Source organism: Cervus elaphus, chromosome 15, assembly GCF_910594005.1.
Source record: "Cervus elaphus chromosome 15, mCerEla1.1, whole genome shotgun sequence".
Taxonomy (NCBI): domain Eukaryota; kingdom Metazoa; phylum Chordata; class Mammalia; order Artiodactyla; family Cervidae; genus Cervus; species Cervus elaphus.
Genome location: NC_057829.1, coordinates 87,858,756 through 87,873,896, shown reverse-complemented (window position 1 = coordinate 87,873,896; position 15,141 = coordinate 87,858,756). Strand labels below are relative to the sequence as shown.

The 15,141-nt window shown below is 48.7% G+C and overlaps 1 protein-coding gene across 2 annotated transcripts in view; it reads left to right on the top strand.

The window, feature by feature from the left end:
- C15H10orf90 (chromosome 15 C10orf90 homolog) overlaps window positions 1-15,141 on the top strand; it is a 252,369-nt gene that overhangs the window by 214,263 nt on the left and 22,965 nt on the right. For both annotated transcript variants that reach the window (XM_043926098.1, XM_043926099.1), the window contains 2 exons: window positions 10,493-10,783; window positions 13,829-14,013. In XM_043926098.1, the coding sequence (XP_043782033.1) occupies window positions 10,493-10,783; window positions 13,829-14,013 (476 nt within the window). The remainder of the gene's footprint in view (window positions 1-10,492; window positions 10,784-13,828; window positions 14,014-15,141) is intronic.

Genomic DNA, 15,141 nt, shown 5'->3' with positions numbered 1-15,141 from the left:
GTGGGCAGTCTGGGGCAGGTATGGGAGGCCCACAGTGTCCTCAGAAGCTCAAGTGTCTGTCTTTCTGTTCCACAGTCCTTCAGGTGTGACCCTCATTATGATGCTTATAGGATAGTTGCCAGGATTCCAGCCATCACGTCCACATCCATAGTGAATACCAGGTGAACGTCCCCTCTTGAGACCCTCCCAGAAGTTCTTCCAAAGGACTTCTGCTTATCGCTCACTGGCCAGAGCAGTAGCCTACCAGAGCAAGACGCGGTTTTTCGCTAGGCCTGTTATCACCTTGAACAAAATGAAGATTCTCTAAGTAAGAAAAAATATAAGAATGGATATTGAGTAGGCAGCCAACTGAGTCTACCAAAGATGGTGGGAACTTGAGGTCATCAGTGATAATGTTCAAGATGTGGAGAGAGCAACATTCTGTGAATTGAAAGAGTTGTTGGATATCGTCAGAGAGTGGGAGGTTTTAATTTACTGGTTCAGTGGAGAGGAAGCTCTGGGTATGGGGACGTTTCAGGTATGGGATGTAGTGTAGGAGTGGGGACTGGAGTGGAGGTGATGTCATTGGGTGTAGGAAGGGCTGGAGTGGAGGTGATGCTCGTGGGTTATAGGAATGGTGGGTTATATGAAGGAAGTAGTGGAGTCATTGGCTGTAGGAGTGGAGGCGATGTCATTGGTTATAGGAGTGGACGTGATGGTCATTGGTTGTAGGGGTGGAGGCGATGTCATTGGTTATAGGAGTGGACGTGATGGTCTTTGGTTGTAGGAAGGGCTGGAGTGGAGGTGATGTCATTGGTTGTAGGAGTAGATGTGATGGTCATTGGTTGTAGGAAGGGCTGGAGTGGAAGTGATGTCATTGGTTATAGGAGGGGAGGTGATATCATTGGCTGGGAGGGAGTTGGAGTGGATGTGATGGCCCTTGGTTGTAGGAGGGGCTGGAGTGAACTGTCCTTGTCATGAGACCAGGAATTTTGCTGTTTTCACTGCTGCATCCTAGGTGCTCTATCTACATCAGTACCTGGTACATAGTAGGTACTCTGTGGATAGTTGTTGAAGATAAGGAGGTCAAGAAATTTCTTTGAAAGAGCAGGTAGTGGGGTAACAGTCTGACCTGGGAGCTCCTCCCCCTGACCACACACGCACACACCACACATATTACATGCGCACCACCCACACACAGGCCACACATACCACACACACACACACACTCTGGGATGACAGCTGGCTCTGAGTGGGCTCCTTACTCTGCAGGAGCCTTTACCAAGATTCTTCTTTCCTGCTTCCATTGACACCTCGAAGTTCAGTCTGAGTTTTAAATCAGTTTCTACTGTCTAGTCTTACCTGCTTGGTAATGCTCAGAGCTCACCAGAAAAGCAAGGGGAGGAGGAAAGATGAAAGCTGCCCAGATTATCAAGCAAAATGCAAAGGTGGCCATCGACGGCAATACCTCCTCCCAAACGACAGTGTGTTAGTGAGCCCCTGCTTTTACGTACCACTGGTGTGGCAGAAGGTGATCCTGTCTAGTTACAAGCTGTGTCCAAAATGGAGATGGAAGGGAAACAATCGTGTGTTATTTCACTAGAAATGAGCTACACTTCCCTGAGAAAACCACTGTGAAGATTTTTGTGAGTGACAGATTGTCAATGATTTCTACTTTCTCTTTTTTTAAAAAATTTATTTATTTTAATTGGAGGCTAATTACTTTACAATATTGTAGTGGTTTTTGCCAAACATTGACATGAATCAGCCATGGGTGCACACGTGTTCCCCATCCAGAACCCCCCTCCCACCTCCCTTCCCATCTCATCCCCCAGGGTCATCCAGTGCACCAGCCCTGAGCACCCTGTCTCATGCATCGAACCTGGACCAGCAATCCGCTTCGTATATGATAATATACATGTTTCAACGCTACCCTCTTCAATCATCTTACCCTCGCCTTCTCCCACAGAGTCCAAAAGACTGTTCTTTTCCGTATTTCAAATTTGACAGTGATTATGGCTTTTATAATTTAAAAATTTTTTAAAAGGAAATATCCCTTACTGAAAAAAAATCATCCCCTCAAATAGTCACCTCTGGAAACTTTAGCCGCAAGTTTTGATAAAAGCTTAAAATGCTCTTTTTCTGTGCTTTGAGAATCTAAGTCATGCTTTGGGATAAAGAATTATGGGACTGTCAATCATCTGGGACTCTTCCTCGGTGTCAGGCAGAAAGATGTGATCTAATCATCGAGTGAAATGTCCCTCTTATCACCTGCAAGAGAGTCCAGGTAATCCTTTTATTAGACAACAGGCGGGTGTGTCTGTGTGTTCATGTGTGCATACGTATGTATGTATGTGTATGTGTGTATGTATTTTTGACTTCCAAATCTATGTGTTGAGATTTTTGTTCAACAGTCTTAAGACTCAAGGATTACGACATAATTGGAAAAACAGCTCTGTCCAGTGACTCAGTGACCATTCTAGACACTGTCTTTGGGACAGAATAATCTACATTGCTCTTGGTGGTAAATACATGCGTGACCCTTTACATGATCGTTGGGAGCAGACTCCACACAATCTTTTTTTAAGTGAAGTGTAATTACTTTATAATGTTGTGTTAGTTCCAGGAGTGCAGCACAGTGGTTGAAATGCATATATAATTCTTTTTCAGATTCTTTTCCCTTATAGGTTTTCACAAAATACTGAGTAGCGTTCCCTGTGCTATAATAGGTCCTTTTTGGTATTTTATATATAGTGGTGTATATTGATTAATCACAAATTCCTTATTTATACCTCTCCCCCTTTCCCCTTTGGTAACCATAAATTTATTTTCGATGTCAGCAGGCGTCTTTCTGTTACTTAAGTAAGTTCATTTGTAGCTTTTTTGAGACTTGGCATATAAGCAGTATGTGTTATTTGTCTTTGTCTGATTTACGTACTATGATAATCTATAGGTCCAGCCATGTTGCCGCAGATGGCGCTGTTTTATCCTTTTTCAGGACTGAGTAGTGTTCCCTGGTCCGTGTGTGTCTGTGTGCATTACCCGTTTATCTGTCAGTGGACACTGCCGTCGCTTCCGTGTCTTTGCTGTTGTAAATAGAGCTGCTATGGATATAGGAGGTGGACGTATCTTTTTGAAGGATGGCTTTGTCTGGATATATGCCCAGGAGTAGCATTGCAGGATCATATGGTAACTCTATTTTTAGTTTTTTAAGAAACTGCCATAGTGTTTTTCACCCAGGCTGTAGCCCACACGGTATCTTGAAACTTGACCCTAGAACAATAAAAATAAACATAGTGCCTCTTCCCCCTTTCCCTCTGAATCCAGATTTCTTCCACTCCCAGGGCTTGAATATTTTTGTCTTAACACCATATTGGCATCCTAACATTTCTCAGCACCCTCCCCTAATCTGCTCGGGATCCCCAAAAGGGTAGGCTCCTTTAAGCGGGCTGTAGCTGCTGCCCTCACTTTTCCCAAGTCCGTTTTATTTCTTGGTCATCACCCCTCCCCGGTTTGTCTCCGTATTTAGGGAGAAATGTTTATGCTCACAGTAGGAGAAACCTGTTTACTCTCTAGGAAGGGCTGGCATGGACAGGAAGTCTTGTTTCCTGACAAAAAAAGGACCCGCTCGTGCGTTTCCGCTGGCCCGGCTGCCTTTGGACGCCCCTCCATCCTTGCTGTCCAACCTTCAAGTTGCTGTCTGTGCCCCTGATTTCTTCTCTTTCCTCTTCCCGGAGGCACCAGCTCCAGCTCTGCTTCTGCCGTGTGGCTGGGCTTTGGGACTTGCAGGCCCGAGCACAGCTTCCCCTCCTGACCCTCTCCTCTCCTCTCTGCTAGGAGCTGTTTATTCCATTTGCTTCTTCCCCCCACCTCACCCCCCTTTCCCCTCTCTCTGACTCCCTGCCTGGGTTGCAGCATCTCTGCGTAGAAATTTAACAGAAATGTGCTGAAATAATTACCGGTTACTGGCTGATTTTAAACAGAAGTCTGGATTGGGCTGGAGACAGGGTACCACATGGACACCCCTTTCCACATGAGGAAATCAGCTTTTCATCTGCTGCCGGAAGGTGAAGCCTTGGTCGGTTAAAAAGCAGAGAACATACCCACCAGCTTCGTCCGTCGTAAAAGCTTTTTCTTTGCTGGCTCTGTTGCTTGTTTCTCTGTGGGTCATGAACAAGCTCTTTTATTTCATCTTCTGTGTACTGTAATTGCAGGTGGTTTGAGCATTTCTCTCCTGTTGAATGGGGGAAATATCAAGCCAACCATACCTGCTGGAGAAATTGGGTCTGTTCTGAGCACCCAGGGTTACTGCCTCTTCCTCTTTAGTGATCTCTGCATCCATGAATTGGCCAGTTTGAGCTGAGAATGCCTGGCCTTTCCCCTGAGCGGCAGCCTCCTGTGTCCCTGTGCTAGAATGTGCTGGGCGAAGTGGCTGCAGCCATGTCCCACTCCGTGTGGCCCCATGGATTGTAGCCCGCCAGCTTCCTCTGTCCACAGAGTTCTCCAGGCAAGAATACTGCAGCAGGTTGCCATTTCATTCTCCAGGGGATCTTCCCAACCCAGGGATCAAACCTGCATCTCGTACATCTCCTGCACTGGCAGACAGGTTCTTTACTGCTAGAGCCACCTGGGGTGAGGGACAGCAAAATCCTGCCCCAAGTGAGGAGGGTCTGCGATTCACCCCCTGGAACCATCCAACCTGGCCTTCCATTTGATGGCTGCACAGTCCTACCCAGCTCACTTCTTTGATTTCCAGTGATGCTCAGGGACGGATTTTGTGGCAGGCGGGCCCACAGGTGAGGCAGGAAGGTCAGACAGGTCAACTCTGGGTAAAATGTGGACATACGTGCTTTAAAAAGGCGGTAATGGATGGAGGGCAGTCTGGGGCAACTCAGGGTAGTGGCAGATAGCATCAGATTTTTAAGAGGACCTAAGATCGGAAGTCACTGTAGGTGAGTTTAGAAGCTTATAATTATTTTGATGACCCAGAAATATCAACATAAGCTTGTTACTGTATTTCTAAGAGAGTCTGTTGTACAATGGTCTAACGTTTAAGAGGAGAAAATAGCACCTCCCAAAACAGTAAAATGTGGCCGTGGCTTCAAGGAAGCCCATTTTGCCTAGAAATGTCTCTTTGGTTAATTGGCCAGCTTCAGTCTGGTTTCAGAGGCAGGAAAGTGCCCGGAACTGAGACTCAAACCTTAGAGAAGATCTTTCTAAGAGACTTGCTTCAGCTTTGACACCAAAATTTATCTGCCTGGAAATAGATTGCTCTAAAACGCGTTCTCTAGATGCGTTTCCCTGTCTTGGGCTGTCAAGGTTCCAACAGCAGTGCTCTCTGAGCCTGTGTGTGATGTTTATGGTTTTCTCCCTCGTCCCTTGCAATTCCACTGATGGAGTCTGGCGGCTGCGCTGGTCTTCCCACCCCCCGCCGCCCGCCACCTCACTCCGCCCTGCCACCCCTTAGCAACCACCCCCCACTGGCTCATCTCCTACTGTGAGCCCAAGCGCCACAGTTATTAGAATTGGGTGCCAACCAGGGGGCCATGGCTCAACAGGGGCTCATCTGAGAACGTGAAAGATTACGTATCACCTTAATACTTGGAAAGGAGTGCAATACCTTCTTCTATCTAATTGGTTCATTATGGCACTTTCCAGCCAGTGGAGGCCAAGCATCTTGAGGCTCGGGCAGCTTTTCTGCATTTTGTACTAAGGTCTGCGTGCCCCAGTGGTACCCTTGCCTGGCCCAGATTCAAGTATCTTCTTGTTGCTTTGTTGGCAAGGTCCCCACTGTCCTCCCCATCCTCTCCCGCCCTAAAGTGGGGGCAGCTCGGGACCCTTATTTCAGCACAGAGAAGTGCCCTGCTGGAACCCAGCCCTGAGGTCTGCAGGTGGACATGGTGAGTCAGGAACAGAAAATCTGGCACAACCTGCTCTCCTGACTGTCCTGCTGTCTGCCGGCCCTGCCTGACGCCCTGACTGTGGCCAGCCCCTTGTTTGCAGAGGCTGTTGTTCCCCAGAATCACATCCCATCAAGTATCAGGGAAGTGATGGCCCAGCAAGTCTGCTGAACTCTTTTCTCCTGAAGGCTTTTCCCTAACAGATGCAATGATGTCTTTACCTTAAAACAGCTGGCTTCGTGCTTGCCATTCAGATTTTCCATATTGAAAATATATTGTCTGTGGATACCTACATAGGTGGGAACGTTGTAGATAAAAGCAATGAACCAGGCAGCTCAAAATTTAGGCAGATGGTTCTTTCTGGACAAGTATGATCCAGAAGGGGCTCAGGTAGAAAAGTTGAAGCCCAAGAAAATTTCTGCTTATCTGTGAGGGTTCATGGGTGCTCTGATAGCTTTAACTATAAACACTAATACATTTCACAACAAATAACGAGCTTTAGAGGAGCCCAGGGGAGCACCGAGTGATGGTCCAAGGAGTATTTAACTGATCTAAAGATAAGAGTTTAACACATTATTGCCTGGAGACATTAATACATCTTTATTACTCAAACATTATTGACTGGAGACATCAGTATGTTTTTAAAGAGTGATGCAATTAACATCACTGTGCAAAGCTGTTAGAGCTTAAAATTTAAGGCTCCTTATACAACTTATGGTTGTTGTTATCATTCACATTTTGTTCCCTTAGACCTTTGTTCCAACCTTGTATATGTTATAAACACAAGTTTATTACCATAGAATTTTCAAAAGTGACACATCATAAAATTGTGAGCGAAGAAGAATTTTTTCAGGGAGTTTTATGCAGATACTTTCTCTGATGTCCGAGTGACACTTACCTTAGCGTCTCAGAAGATGCTAGTTCTTGAGAATATAATTCCGATGCAGACGATGTGAATACTAGACCTTAACAAAAAGATAAAAAAAAGCCTTAGCGATTGATTCTGATACGGAAAGTGAAAACAAAGCTCACATTACTAGGGAAGACCTCACAGGCGTGTCAGGTGTAACTATTGACTGTAATAACCTGCAAAGTGTTAGTAAAATAACAGAATGAATTTTTTGGCCAGCCAAAATAAAAAAATGCTGGGCAGGATTTTTATATTGACCGAAGGGGTTTTGTGTCAGTTCCCCAGTCGAATATAATGGAAGGAATCCGTGACCATTAGGCAGGTTCTGTGGCTGGTTTCGGTTTACCTTCTAGAGCCCAGCCCAGCTCTGGGTAGGTGAGCTTGCTGGATGGTTGAGGGTCCTAAGTTTAGAGAAGGAAATGGAGGGGGTTTTACTGTTGAAAGGAATCCTGCAGGGCCCAGCCCCTTCAGGCCACGGGCTCAGGAAGCACGCTTTGAGTTCCAGTTCAAGAAACAAAAATGCCTGGCAGAAGCCGTGTTTGATTCGGCTTCTCCTATGAAGGGCAGGGCCTTTGGAGGCGACAGGTCTTCATAAGCGTGATGTAGTTTTAAATTTGAGCCATGAATAGAGAACTCTTAAGTCCAGTCTGCATGCAGAGAAAAATAAGACCTTGTTGCCTGGCATAGGCCCCACTGGGGGATCATTTCACGGCTGATGGTTGTGCTTCTCAGAATCCACAAAAAGGCCTGATCAATATGTTGTCAGGAAAGTTTTTCTTTGACTACACACTTTTCTTTTTCCCAGTTCACCACCTGCGTTCTACTTTGAGGAATTTGTTTTAACTCTTTCAAGTCACAGTTTGAACATCTGATTTGCACATAATCTCTCACATGAGAATTTACATTAAATCAGATAGAAAGTTGGAAAATTAATAGGTAGGTAAGTAAGTAGGTGTGGGATAGGTAGTTAGACCTCCATTAGTCTGTAAATAATCCATTAATTTAAAGAATCTGATGTCAGGATGGAACTAGCAGACTGGAACTGCAACACTGATAATTTGATTTTTGATTCTTTAAAAGACCTGATAAAATGAAGCCACAGATAAGGGAAGAACTACTTTAGGACTTTTCCACTTACCATCTGAGCCACCAGGGAAGCCCATGATATTTTATACTTAAACAGGAACTGACAGCTTTTGAAATACTCAGTTGTTAAGATCTCTCTATAAATTAGCAAAGCCCAGCTTTGCCATAAGAGCCACTTTTGTTGTTCAGTCACTAAGTCATGTCCGACTCTTGTGACCCCATGGACTACAGCATGCCAGGCTCCTCCACTATCTCTCAGAGTTTGCTCAATTTCATGTCCATTGAGTTGGAGATGCTATCTAACCATCTCATCTTCTGCTGCCCCCTTCTCCTTTTACCTTCCATCTTTTCCAGCATCAGGGTCTTTTCCAATGAGTTGTCTCTTCATATCAGGTGGCCAAAGTATTGGAGCTTCAGCTTCAGCATCAGTCCTTCAGATTCAGGGTTGATTTCCTTTAGGATTCACTGGTTTGATCTCCTTGCAGTCCAAACGACTCTCAAAAGTCTTCTCCAGCATCTCAATTCAAAAGCATCAATTTTTTGGTGCTCAGCCTTCTTTATGGTCCAACTCTCACATGATTACCGGAAAAACCATAGCTTTGACTACACAGACCTCTGTTGGCAAAGTGCTATCTCTGCTTTTTAATACATTATCTAGGTTTGCCATAGCTTTCCTTCCAAGGAGCAAGCATCTTTTCATTTCATGGCTGCATATCCTCCTCCAGATGACAAGGTCAGTAATGACCACCATTTGTGGGGGCACTCACGCTCCAGGCAGAAGTACCCAGGGGCACTTCCCCTTCCCTTTGTCCGTGGAAGCAGGCCTACTGGCTCCACCCCCTTGCGGCTCTCCTGCCTTGGTCCCACAGCCAGGAAGCCCACTGAGAGGACCCCTGGTTTCTGTCTCCCCTGCTGCCCCACCAGCCTCACCACCCGCCACCTGTCCTCACTGGCCAGGGTGCCCAGACCCAGAGGAGACGGGGCTGGAGTGGGTTGCAGACAACTGGCATTTTAAGAGAAGTCACTGTTCTAATCAGCACCTGGTGGTCATAGACTCATTTCCTTTTTGTGTATAAAACATCTCAGAAAATACAGTCAGGGTCTTCCAAGAATCTTGACTATGCCAGTGGTTCCCAGGACCTTTTCATCTGCCCCTGGATGCCGGAGGTCTGCCTGCACCCCACTGGCAGCGTGCCTGTCTCTGCTTTGGGGGCCTCAACACTGGGAAGAGATGACACCCGGTGAGGAGTCACTGCCGTATTCAAAGTGAATAACTTTAAAAGATTTATAGAGACTTCCCTGGAGGTCCAGTGGTTAAGACTGTGCTTCCACTGCAGGGGAGCAGGTTCAGTCCAGGGTCAGGGAACTAGGATTCCGCATACTACGTGGTGCAGCCAAATTAAAAAAAGAAAAAAAATTATAGAGTATTCTAAAAGAAGAATAAGAAAGAAAACAAAAAGAGTACAAAATGAGCAAAGAGTAGGAGAGAAAGTCTCTCCCCCACCCCCAGTTCCTGGTCCCGTGTTGCCCTCTCCCGGTCATAGGGTCTTCTGGGTCCTTCCAGAGACACTCAGCAAACAAGCGTGGGCTCAGGAGGCGGGACTGACGCGCTGGCCACTCTTTGCTCGCTTGATAATGGATTTAAAGACGATTCTGTGACTACACAAGAGCATGCGCCTCATTCTCTTTCACGGCTGCAAAGTACAAAGTGCTGTAACTTAACAGGCCCCTACTAAGAAGGATAAGGTGGTTTGCAGACCTTTGATATGACATTGTGGCAACGAGCCACACACTGTACATGTTTTAGACCCACTGCTGCATTAGACGTGAGCACAAGCCCCTGATGAGTTACCTCCTGCCTCCACGCTTGCCGCAGGACACACGCAGCGTCAGTGTTTCTGGAATAACAATGATAGCAAACATTTATTACATGCTCAGTAGTATCGGCTACTGCGCAAAACACCTTACCTGGATCATTATTTTATTATAGTATTGCCTAGATTTTAACATTTAGTATTTATATAAATATGTATGTTATTTATTATATCAATTATGATGATATAAGTATATTGCTTATTATTTAAGTAGGTAAATTCATTATATTAATAAAATCAATATGATAATAAAATTAAGCACGTAATATTTAATATTCTTACCTTGTTATAGTGTCAACCTCAATTTTATAGATGAGGCCAGATAGCATACTAGTGGTGGTGGTGGGAACTGAACCCAAGTATCTGGCCCAGAGTGAGCGTGCTAAACCACCTGCTCAATTATCTACCGTCCAGAAGGGCTTCCGAGCTCCTGAGTGTGGTTGCTTGAGAGCTTTATGCATGATAGCAATGAATGTGGAGGAGCTCCCGAGTGAACCCCGGGACATCTGGCCGGGACTGGTGACCACCTGTGTTGTTGTTGCTGGGGGAGTGTGTGCCCTCGGGCATCAGTGACTCCCGTCTCCCTCCCGCCCCCCCCCCGCCCCCGTCTCCCCGCTCCCCGCTCACCCCAGGCGGCGCTGCAGTCCATCTGATTGTCTCTGGGAGAGCCTGGAGTGCAGAAGTCACTACTTCAGATGTGGGCTCATCAGATGTTTTGAGTACAACTCTCATTTTATTTTTAGTAGAACCAAACGTATTTTCTGGAAGCAGCGAGAAGCAACAAGAAGGAGCACGTGAGATCGTGTCTGCTCCCCCAGTGGAATGGAAGCTGGCTAGAGACCCCCTTCCTGATGGTTCTAGCTCTCCAAGCAACAGCTCTCAGTCTAGTGACCTCTCTGAACCCGCAGAGAGTCAGCAGCAGCGCCTCCCCAAACCCAGGGTCCCTTTACCAGGGTTCCTTTGCCCCTTCCAAGATCTGTGCTCATCTCCGCGGGAGGAACATGGTGTTCAGATAGAAAGACAGGCCCCGGAAGGTAAGGAGCGAGGGAGGCAGGGATGAGACGGTTCTTCCTTGATCTTCACGGGAAAAGACTGCAGGGTCTTCCTGGGCCCTGGTTCCCCCCAGCTTCCCTTGTGATGCTGCCTTTATGCATCTGTGAGCCATGAGGGAAGCAAGGCCAGCAGGTCTAAATGGTGGGCAAGTCTGCCTCGCAGGCAGGGAGAAGGCAGCGTTGCCCAGGTCAGAATTCTCAGCCCTGTGGTACACAAGGCCAGCATCACCTGGGGCTGGGTGAAGGCCACCTCCAGGCGCCCAGAAGGCTCTCGGGCGGAGTCAGGGAAACTCTGAGATGATGGTGTGGCCGCCCCGAAGGCAGCGGGCCCACCAGGCTGCCCATGGTCCTCGGTAGCTGACCAGCTGGGCTAATGACTGAGGGGTGCTTGTACTATGTGCACCAGGCACTTAACAGGCATGAGGGCCCTGACCTCACAGTGCCTTTGAGATAGGCCCCCATCTCAGCCTCTCTAGAGGCTGAATTCAAACTAGACCGTCCTTTCTCTGAAGGCCAAGGGGCTGACCTCAACTAATATTGCAGAAACTATTGATATATTAAAAAACATTTAGGAATAAAACAGTGAAAAAGATATCTGGTGCCCAGTTATATCAGAGGAAAATTTAGATTTCCAATCACTCTATAAAAATGTCCCCAAAGAGCTATAGCTAAGGACAGAAAGAAAACTATTAGGTTCTAGAGCTTTGGATTGGAAAAGTTAAAGTATTTATGGTAACTGATGAAAATAATTTTTGTGGGAACACAAGTGAATCTCTAGCTTGTTATTCATTAATAAATGAAAGAAGCATGTATTGAATGCCTACTATATACCATCAGAGAAGCACTTATTAAACACCTACTGTGTGTCAGGCGCGGGGCTCAGGGCCTCCTGCCCTCCAGGTGCTTGCAGTCCCATGCCAGAATCACTGCATTCATAACCGTGCCTGGGGTGACCTGCCAGGAAGCTGAGGACGCCCCAGGTGATGCAAGGTGGGGCTGGACAGAGACATCTTCCTCAAGGAAGTGCTCTTGAGAAAGAAAAATCAGACCCCAAGGGCAGAGGGAAAGACACTCAGAAAGCAAAGAGTGGATGGAAAGAGGAGGGCTGATGTGGGATCCGGGGGACCACAGTGGGGTGGAGAGGAGGCCCGCAGGAACCTAAGGTCCTTATAAACCCACGAAGGGATCTGGATGGGAGGCTGGGCCAAGTCCTTGGAGGAGACCTGACTAGATGTTCCCTGAAGGCGGGTGTCTCCTGGACTATGTGGAGGACGGATGGGAGAGGTCCAGGTGGGGGGCTGGGAGACGGTGCTGAGGCCGGCCAGACCTGAGTACAGAGCACGTCACCATGGAAGCCTGGCCGCCCCAGCGGAGACTGGGGAGGTAATGGATGGAGCTGTGCTGTGAGCACTGAGGAAGACGGGCATGTTGGCGCTGCTCTTGGGGTCTCTGGATCTGACGGTGGGGGAGCATGGGAGGACCTCTGGCTTCCCTGAGTATGGGGTGAGCTAGGATAAAGGTTCACACAGTATCGAAGCAGTGCAGTGGAAAGTGGAATTAACTCTGGCTGGAGGGCTGGGGACAAATATCTCAGCTAGGATTCAGCCCTGAAGCAGGAATGGGGAGCAATAGGGAAAGATCTAGAAAGACCAGGAGCAAATGTTTGGAAGAACAAGAATGATTTGTGAACTTCTAAGTAGCATGTTGTTGGCAAAGAATTGAAATTGGTACTTGGCGGGCAACATGCATCGTGAATGAGCTGTGAGAAGTCCGGTGTGCTTGTAGAGCTTGTCGGTAGCAGGGGCATTAGTGGACCTTGGGAGAATGTAGGACAGCTGGTCCAGACCAGAGAGGATCTTGGTGTGATGGCGGAGGTTATACCGGGGGGTCAGTTAAGGGACCTGTGGGACCGTGGAGTTGAATCCTGTGGTCCATGAGCCTCGTAATGACCACCTCTCCCCACCCAGCAGAACTAGCTGCTCCAGGGCACCCAGGCTGGCAGCTTGGAGAGGCTCAGGGTGAATATGCTGTGGTCCAGCCCTCCAGAAGGTCCCAGGCTTGTGGGGTTGGAGCACCCTGTGATGGCCCCACTGATGCTGCTAATGTGTGCAACGTATTCCACGGCGGGCATACACAGGAGGCAGGATGGGGGTGTGCCTGGGAAGGGGGGCGGGCTTCCTGAAAAATCTGGGCTCAGCCTGAAGGTAGGAGGTCACCGGGTGGTGGGATCAAAGGGGTTTCGTGGAGATGGGAGGACGTGTGGGCGAGGAGAAAGGAGAACGCGGTTGGGTTTCAGACCACAGAGGGCTGGTGAGGCTGCGGTTGGGGGGACGTGTGATGGGGTAGGGGGGAGTTCAGACGGGACGAATGAGCTGGGACAGACACTGTGTTCCCTGCGGAGCAGTTGGTCAGTAAGTGGTCAGTGAGTCCATACAAATCCCCCCCTCTCAGCACCCCAAAGATGACTCTGCCCCAAGTGCTGTGGCATCGGCTCCAGCCCTGACCTTTTCCACCAAAGGGTGTCAGAACGGCCGCAGGTTGGGGCTAAACCCAGTGCTGAGACAGAGTCCCAATTATGAGTGCCAAGCCAGCGCTAGTCTCCAGTAGATTAAGGGGCGGGATAAATAATTGAACACCATTCCTCTGTCTTACATCATTAGTGTAGCAAACACAAGATAAATTAATTCACGGTCCCCAAACAACCCAACTGTATTAATTGCACAGGACGCACATAATATGAAGTGCAAAATAGAGGAAGTTTCTTTGCCTTGGCTGCAAAAGCACTTTTGCCCAGGGAATACCTGCATGGCATAGCCAGTCTCGAGTCTGGCTGTCCACAGACATGCCTCCCTGCGACCAGGGCACCCGGGGGCTGTGATGGGCGTGATCTCGTCGGCTTAACGAGGCCCATTAATAACCCACTGGCATTTCCATTTTCCAGATTGTCTTCTGTGTCTAATGGTGTTGAGAAGCCAAGAGAAAAGCGCTCGGTGCCCACTAAATGGAATTCTAAATCTTCTCTCCCAGGGGATTACACGTGCTGTGACTTGGTTGTTAAAATAAAGGAATGCAAGGAGAGTGAGCACCCTACCAACCCTGAGTCCGAGCCAGCACCGCCCGAACCAGCGCCCCCCGAGGACCCAGCGACCCACGTCCTGCCAGAAGACTGTTCTGAGAGCCAGCAAGGGCCCGAAAGCTCCCTGACCTTGCAGGTAAGGCACGGTCCGGCTTGACTCCCACCGTACATTCCGACGCGATTCCCGCCGAGGGGAGACTTCCTGGGGAGCCCATGGACACACGGCCTCACTTCTGCTGCTGGAGAGCTGACTCCACTTCCTGGCGGCTGTGTGACTCTGGGCAGGTCCCCTAACCTCCCTGGGACTCTATCCTCCCGTGTGAGGAAGGAGATGGTGCTATCTACCCAGGCTAGGTTGGGGATCGCATGCCATCAATGGTGACCGTGATTTGAGCGAGGAGAGCCGGCATCTGTCGAGAACTTTCTGGGGCCCAGACAAGGAGAGGTTCACCCCCATGAGGCGGGAGTCCGTCCCCACAGCCCCATCTTCAGACAAGCATGTTAAGCCTTTGAAAGATGAAGGTAGTCCCAAGGTCACAGGGGCTTGAGTTCGAGGATATGACAGCTTTCATTTTGTGTCTTTTCCCAATTGTAGAAGTAATGTGAACACATTTTTTTTTAAAGTTCAAAAAATACACAGATATAAAGATTAGAAGGACAAACAACCCGGAGAAGGCTAGCCATGCCTCCTGGGTGACTGGGGTGTTGTAAACCGCCCTGCAGATGGTTCGTGGGCTCCGCCCCCATCTCCCCGGGTGGATCCATCGGGAGAGATGCTGGTGGCCCTGAAGCCACCCAGGCCTCCAGCCTCGGGGCAGACAGCTGGGACAGCAGCCACACAGGGCCCCACAGGCGGTTCCAGGGGCCATCTCCCCAGGCCCCGGGACCTGGGTTGGCACTTTGGAGGCCAGGCGACCAGGAGACTCCTTTCCTGGCACAACAGCTAGGGGCACATCCATGACGCAGACGGAGCCCACGCCGCCCTCTGCCTGGAAACTGTGAGCCCCTCGAGGGCTGGGAGAGGAATGGGGCTGAGGGTATTTCTGCTGCGGCCGCAGCTCTGGGCCATGCTGAGCTCCCTCCATGTGCAGAGCTGGGGCGGTGACCGTGCAGGGTTCAAAGTGGGGGAGACACAGCCTGTGCCATCCGGGGGCTCATGGCTCTGGGGGAGAAATGAGTCTGCCTTCCAGAATCGCGCAGGGATTCTTAGATGACAGATGCCCACAAAACACTGAGGTCAGTGTCTAGCACAGAGCAGGACGTA